Source organism: Dipteris shenzhenensis, chromosome 10 (assembly GCF_047967505.1).
Source record: "Dipteris shenzhenensis isolate YYH24624 ecotype China chromosome 10, Dip_SZ_1.0, whole genome shotgun sequence".
In the NCBI taxonomy this organism is placed as follows: Eukaryota; Viridiplantae; Streptophyta; class Polypodiopsida; order Gleicheniales; family Dipteridaceae; genus Dipteris; species Dipteris shenzhenensis.
In genome coordinates this window covers 16,464,956-16,472,902 of record NC_141605.1, presented here as the reverse complement: position 1 = coordinate 16,472,902, position 7,947 = coordinate 16,464,956, and the positions used below count along the sequence as shown (strand labels likewise).

At 41.4% G+C, this 7,947-nt stretch overlaps 1 protein-coding gene across 1 annotated transcript; it reads left to right on the top strand.

Annotated features, from left to right (window-relative positions):
• The first annotated feature begins 1,086 nt into the window (after positions 1-1,086).
• LOC147897470 (uncharacterized) lies at positions 1,087-3,369 on the top strand. Its single transcript, XM_087380326.1, has 2 exons — positions 1,087-2,806; positions 2,885-3,369. Exon 1 carries the CDS (start codon positions 1,742-1,744, stop codon positions 2,636-2,638), a length of 897 nt encoding a protein of 298 aa, XP_087236452.1. The 5' UTR covers positions 1,087-1,741; the 3' UTR covers positions 2,639-2,806; positions 2,885-3,369.
• The last annotated feature ends 4,578 nt before the right edge of the window (positions 3,370-7,947 follow it).

Sequence of the window (7,947 nt, the reverse complement as noted above, 5' to 3'; positions counted from 1 at the left end):
ATTTTTTTAAAACCTGGCATCATCTACCGGGAGCTGCTGCATTTTTGTTGGGTGGGAACTCGGAAGAGAGATTTGATTCGGAGCATCTGATAAAGAGTGGATGAGGATGCATGTCAGGAATTTTGGAAATTGAGGTGGTGCAGCCAAGTTGTTGATGAGAGCAGCCTTTCCTTCCTTGTTTGGAAGCTGGTATACTACAGCTTTGCTGCAGGATAGCCAGATGGGCAGCAGCATACCCCACTCAGCCCACGGCTCATGAGAGCTCCACTGCATTTTGGCATTCATCCCCTTGAACATCCTCCATATGCTGCAATTTTAAGAGTCTTCACTTATATCACTGAGAGAGATTCGCAGCACCTGCTTCAAAGATTGGATGCTGGGAGGGACTGTCAGGAATTTGGAATTGAGGTGTGCAGTTGAGCGGTTGAGGTTCTTTGTTATCAGCATAGCCAGATTTCATCTTCTACTGTTGCACTACTGCAGAGGAGTAGAAACCATACTTCTCCATCTGCTTGTCCTGCACTTGTTTGTGATACTGCAGAGAAGTGGACACCATAACCAGAAAGCTGCTTCTTTTTTTTCTTTTTTGGAAGAATGATCAAGCCTAAGCCAGAAAGCTTCTGCATCTGCTTATTCTGCACCTGTGTGTGATATTGCAGAGGAGTAGACACCATAGCCAGAAGAAGGGTTCCTGTTTGGATACTGCAAAGGGGTAGACACCATAGCCAGAAGCTTTTCCAGCTGCAATTACATCACATTATGCTTCTGCAGAGAGCAGCACCATAGCCAGTTCACCACGCTGCAACTACTTGAGCTTGTGTGCTATGTTTTTATCTGCTTCATCTTGCTTATCATCATCCCCTACTATGCTCTGCTGCTTCTACTGAATCACGAGCTTGAGCTTTACTAGTAGAGAGCATATCTGGTTTGTCCTTATCATCATCATCGTCATAGTCCTACAGACTCTTTTCCTGCAACCATCGCCATCACCCATCTCCTTTTGCCTAACTGCAAGCATATACCCCCACCAACAGTCGAAAAGGAAGAAAAGGTTCATGCGACAAAAGTGGGGGGGACCTCCTGTCCTGTTCCCTGCCACCCTTCTCCCATGTGGGCAGAGCCCAAAACATTGAGTTCCGGAGAATCAGCTTGAAAAGTTGAAGCTCTTCATCATCACCTCTATGCTCTCTTCATCTTTCTCACTCTCCTCCTCCTTGCTTTTTCGGCTTCCCCTTGCATCTCCTCCAACTTGCTCACCTTCTTTCCCACAGAAAATTGCCTGAGGAATCTCTCTGCCCCTCCCCTCCCCTGTTCCCGCCCTTGGGCTCTACCAGGGCTCGTCCTTGATTATAAGCCTCTCATCTTTGCATTTCCAGTTTCATCTCTCTCACCTTCGTCCTCGATAAGCCTCAGCTCCATTTCCATCTTTCCCTGCCCCTTCTGCCTCCTCCATCTTCTGCCACTATGGTGGGTCTTTCACCTCTGCCCTTGATTGCATAGCCTTTGCTTGTTCTTCTCTCCCCGACAGCCCATTCTTGGTCTTCCTGCTCCAGGAATTGGCAATCTTTCCAACCATAAAGTTGCATTCTTGCCAACAAGCTTTCCTGGCTGCACAAGTGCAGATTTTTGGGAAGGAGCTTCGTCTCCAGGATCTTTCAAGGCCTCGCCCCGATTCGACGTGAGCCTTATGGTCTAGCATCGCGTTTGGGCATTCGTTCTTGCTGCCAGAGTTGGAGCGAAAATGCGAGACTTACCTTTTTGTTTCGGTGAATACGGTGTGCAAGTAGCTGATTCCTTTGCGACTGCAACTGGGAGTAGGATCACCCAGAATGTTGTCACTTGTCTGTATCGGGCCAAGTTGGGGGGCGTCTCCCGCATTGTCACGGTCAATTGGTGCAAAACTCTTGTAGGTCAGGGACTGTCCATAAACGTAGAAGATATGGCTTCACAGTGTTCCTGCAAAGTGGACATGAAGCCTTGGCTCTTTTGGAAGAAGAAAGGAAGCAAGACATTCGACGTCGGAGTGAACAAGGTGGACGTGTTTTGGGATCTTTCAGCGGCCAAATATGGATCTGGTCCCGAACCTCTCGAAGGTTTCTTTCTGGCAGTTGTATCGGAGCAGGAGATCGTCCTCCTCTTGGGGGACATGACGAAGGAAGCCCATACAAGGACTCTAGCAAAGTCGCCTTCGACAGAGACTACATTGATCTCAAGAAGAGAGCACATCTTCGGGAAGAGGTATTACTCAACGACGGCTCAGTTTGGAGAGAATGGCCGCACCCACGACATTGTAATAGAGTGTCAAACGGGAGGAAGGGAGCCTCGGCTGAGTGTAAGAGTTGACAAACAGCTGGTGGTGCAAGTGAAGAGATTGATGTGGAAGTTCAGGGGCAACCAGACGATAATCGTGGACGGTTTTCCTGTGGAGTTGTTCTGGGATGTTCACAATTGGCTCTTCAATCCGAGCGATAGTCATGCAGTCTTCATGTTTCAAACGTCTCTCGCCTCCGATAAATCGTGGTCTAGCATAGCTTCGAGCACATCTCTCTTCCACTGGCATCAAACCTCCAGTTCTGCTGACAAAGATGTCGAGGATCCGGGATTCTCTTTGCTGTTATATGCTTGGAAGAATGAATAGTGATCCGATTTCGTCCAGTTGCTGGCCTGTTTTCGTCCACTCGCGCTTCCTTTCTTGAGGCCAGTGGAGTACCCGAGGCAGATTTCCGTTGGTTGTGTACGTTGTTGGCATTGATCAAGTCAGTGTCCAAGTACTCCCCTGAGTTGATCAGGTCAGTTTCTATATATCGTCGATGGAAGGCAGGTATACTTTGGGGATGTGAGAAGATTATTCCGACTAGTTGCTAAGCCCTGTCCAAGTTCAAAGGGGTGGCTCTGGGAATTAAGCTTTTTTCCTGATGTGCGCTGCCGTGAAGCTAAACCATGTAAAGATCCATATCTTGTATACACGGTTCTCTACCAGGATCCGGCTCTGCTCTTATGTCGACAGCTCCAAAACACTTTTAAGAAGCCATAGCAAATATGAGAAATTGCCTGCCTTGTAAAGTTTCGTATTGCTTTAACGATGAGCTTTGTAATAAACTTTGAACAATGAGCTATTGGAAGGCGAAGTCTGTAATATGTAATTGAGCTAGGATTCTGCAGTTGCTTGCTTTTAAGGCTTTTTCCAGCTATGTTTCGGGCTAATGTCAAGCTCTGCAGAGGCAGATGAAGATGATTAGGAGAAGCATCCATGAGTATTCGTGAGGTTCTGTTCAAATAATGGTTCACACTCTGAATTGGTATTCCAACTCCAAGGAACAGATCTTAGCATTTCTCATGCTCTGAAGCTGGTCAGAATGTGGCAGTTCTGGAGTGCAAAGACTACTTTTCTTCCAAGTCTCGGAGAATAGTAATCTAATCGGCTTTCTTCCTCAAATTTTTTTGGTGATGCTGTGGGCTTTTTGTTCATTTTGATGACTCAGGGACGGTAGTGACACTCTATCTTGATACTGGACTGTCTAGCCTGGTCTGTGGAGGCCTAATGCATTACTGTTTTAAATAGCTGTTTATCGCAACGTTTTTTCTACGAGATGCGAGTTTTTTTAAGTGGATTCATACATGCCTTTTGGCTTCTGCTGATTCCTGGGTAATTAGTTGAGTTTTGGAGGCACGGCCTACTAGCTGTTTTTGAAAATTCATGAGAAAGCACTGAAGGGTGGAGATAATTCCTGTCTAATTGAAGTGTAGATGTTCATCTTATTTGCAAAATGGTTATCGGATGTGCACGTGGCTGCTGAGGACATTCTTGTAATAGAAAAGTGTTGCAGGAGGATTTCTTTTCTTCAGCGTTTTGGCAGAATATTCTCTCCCCTTCTCCCTTTTCTTCCAGGAAACAGCGTTTTGGCCAAAGAGCCTTTATGATAGTGGTGGATATTCCTGAGTGATATCTTACTGTGGTTTTCCCATATGCAACAAGACCATAGTCCCATATGCTTTTCTTAGACCTGCTCTTCAATGGTTGCCTAATCTCACACTCGTTGCATATGATTACATGGTCTTGGGGCATTGAATCCACGTCTGGTAATTGTGCTGGAGTCATGAGACCTGCTATCTCTCAGTCTCTTTTCTCAAGCTTCACCCACTTTACAGTAGCAGTCGTGCATTGTCTATCAGCAACAGCCAGCAAACTCAGTTGACAACTGACTTTATGAAGAAATTTGTACTTGCTGCATATGACTATACAGTCTTTTAGTTTTGAATCCACATCTGGTGATTGCGCTTGTCTCAACGTGAGATCTACTATCTGTGTCACTTTTGTGAGTTTTTACCCACTGTAGTGGCTGGTGAAGTTTTTTTAAAAGAGAAGGAAAATACTCACCTTTAAAGTTGTTTCAATCTGTATGATGCATCCCACATATCTTATAGACAGCTGAAGAAATCAAGTCTCGTCACCAAAGCAATGGTTGATTCGAAGCTTGCACTTCATAATAAGGTGCCATTTGAAGCTTTCTGCGCGTTTTGGAATGCAGATCATTGGAAGGTCCTTTCATTGGGCACTTTTTTGGGAAAAAAAGAAACTCTATCTCCTTCCTCACGACTTTCCAAGTCTCGTTCTATGCCTCGAACCTCTCTTAGGGCACTCACACTTCTCTTCATCACCTTGCCTTCTCTCAGGGCTCACACCTCTCTATACCACCTTGCCTTCACTCAGCCCTCTCTATACCCATGCCTACTTTACAATCTATTAACCCCTTGCCATCTTTCCGCCCTCTCTCACCCCTTGCCCTCTTTTAACCTTCTCTCAAAATTTAAGCCCTCTTCTGTGCCTTTTCAGCCCCCCCCCCTCCCCCCTCCTTTTTTCATTCTCAGCTCCTTGTTACAAGATTCTCTCATTGTTTCTTTGCTCTTAATGATTGTTTCTATATGTGGATGATGCTAGTCATTTGCTAACTGATTTTTAGCCAAAGGCCAATGGCAAAATTTCCAAAAAGTAATGAAGCGCTACAAAATTAAATACAAGGAGGAGCATATAGCAACCAATTGTCTAGAAATATATGCAACCAATTATCTAGAAAGAAAGAAGACTCCAATTATAAAGGTACATATGATTTTAGGACAAGGCATCCAAGCAAGAGAGTAACACGATAATTGGCCAATCTAAAGGTGAAGGTAATTATTGTATTAATGGAAGTTGTTTTGTATGATGATGGAAGTACCCTTGATTTTATTTGAGAAAGGTCATTGTCATTTTATTGAACTTAGTCACTCTCTTCCCATCATAGAATTACAGTCGCATGAAAAAACAAAGTAGTGCAATTGTACTCCAAAGGTCAAGAACCTTGAAAATCCCAATTAAGCCTTACAAATATACATAAGACTTTTGACATTGTCTTTGGTGTGCCGTGGTAGCATCCAATGCAACTTGGGTGATAGATTCTCATTCACATCAAATGTGGATTGAAAAGGATAACCAAGGATTATGCTTGAAAGGTTCAATGAAGCCGAGATTAGTTTCCTACTCAATCACACATAGGCCAAGAGCAAAACTAGAAACAATGGAAACTTCGTTGATTTTAATGAATATGGTTATGGCTACCAATCCTACTACCGAACCCACTCACCAAAAGTTTCTAAGTTTTTTGATTATTTTCTAAAGGACATACCACCGAGATTACCTTACTCAAATGAGATTTAGCTAATCCTACCAATCCTACTACCGAACCTACTCACAAAAAGTTTCCAAGTTTCTGTTTTCCAAAGGATACCACTAGGATTACCTTACTCAAATGGGATTCAGCCAAGGCATTGGTATTCTAGCCAAGTGAAGACTACTCCATATAATAGATGACATCCATGAGAACCATCACTTCTACATCTTTGATAATAAGCAACATGACACTTTGTTTGTTCAACATTGTTTCATGTTTCATCATGAATATTTAAAGGATTTGGTCTTCCCAAAGGGTATCGGGCATGTTTAGATGGAGTAGCCTCAAGCTATATGGCCTTTTTGTTTAGTATATAAGCACACCTATCTAGACTGCAAATGATGTAAAACGTTTTTGGCTCTGGTCATGAGAAGAGTGAGCATGATGGTGCAAAAGCTATCATTATTAAAGAGTGTTGACGCAACTCAAGGAGGATGATGTAAAGTTGCAATGTCTTGCCAATGGTGTTAGGTTTTTGAAGGAACAATTGTCCTATGCAAAGTCTCGTGAAGTGACTTGAATATTTTGGGAAATAAATCGGTGACATGATCTAAAATAAAAACCTGGATTGCAAAATTGTACTGAAGTCATAGTCATTCTACTCATTTTCTATGTTTGGGATCGTGTGATGAAAAGACTCTAAGAATAATGAGATTATCATGTTGTTGCAATGCTTGTATGCAACAAATGTACTAATCACATGTAGCGAGCTAGAATTACAACAAGATTGAACCATTGGTAGAGAGTAGTCCTACTAATAGTTTCGACGTGGACATCATTGATAATGTGGCATATGACGTGCATCATGACACAATTATTGAGCATCATAACACAATTATTAATGCCTTGGTGGTTGGAGACAAATTTGTCATTGGGCAAAAATAATTGCTCGAGGCTCCTTCATAGTAACAAGAGGATTACCAAAAAAAGAGCGAGGAAAAGTGAGTGAACCAAAAAATGCGAGCAAGAAAAAGCGAGCGAGCCAAAAAAAAAAATCAAAACAAAATAATAATAGATTGGCAAATCCCTTATTTTAGAAGCAAAACTGTTTAAGTTCTTCAAAAGTCCATATAGTGAGGTTATGTTTTTCTCAAATAACGCACTTTAACTGTATAGTACCTATTGTTGATAGCCAAACCATTTCTATTTAAGCTCATCTCGTAGAATATAGAACACTATCAATGTGCACTTGCAATATTATGTTATATTCATGTTCAATGTTGAGGAAGCACTATAAATCTTTATTAAAGATGAGTACATACATACAATGAGATGATATGTTTGTAGCCCAACCATTTCTGCTTTGCTTGCTTTTTCTCGTTCGCTTATTTGGTCTTGCTCACTCGACATCGCTCGCTTAATCGACTGCCTCTAGTAACAACGATTTTTAATGCAAGAAAGGATAACCAGACCTATGAATTGTTGCATACCAAGCTAGATGTGTTTATATATTTGCATCTAGATCGAGCCATCACATTTCCAATGGACCAACATGAAAATGACAAGAGATTGTTCAGCTTGTCACTTGAGGTTCATGAATGCATGTATTACAACATGCCTTATGAATTTTAGAGAAATCCCAACACTCATCTCCATCTTATGAATCTCTATTTTGAGTGTGCTTTTCTGTTTGTGCTTTCACATGAACGAAACTCTCTTTGGTACTCTCGTGGCAGCATTGATAAGTAAGAGACACTTTTCTCAAACCCTTCTTTTTGTGAAATCGATGCTTCATTTAGGAATTATCCTCTCTCTCTCTCTCTCTCTCTCTCTCTCTCTCTCTTCTAGACCCTTTTTAACGAAACTACTTTTTAATTAAGTAATGTATTCCCTTAGAATATGGGAGGTGAAATCACTGCTTCATTAATGGATGTATTCCTAATAAAGTAGGGATGGGTAGAACAATCAGTTGTTCATTTGTCATTTGTTAGTTGTCAACACTCACTGCAAAGAGAAACGACAATGCTACAATAATATGTTGTTATTGTTGAAGTTGTCTACACACACACACACACATCTCTCTCTCTCTCTCTCTCTCTCGCTCACATATATATATATATATATATATATATATATATATATATATATATATATATGTATGTATGTATGTATGTATGTATGTATGTATATATATATCTATATATATATCTATATATATGTATGTATGTATATATATGTATATATATATATATATATATATGTATATATATGTATATATATAGTGTATGTGTGTATGTAT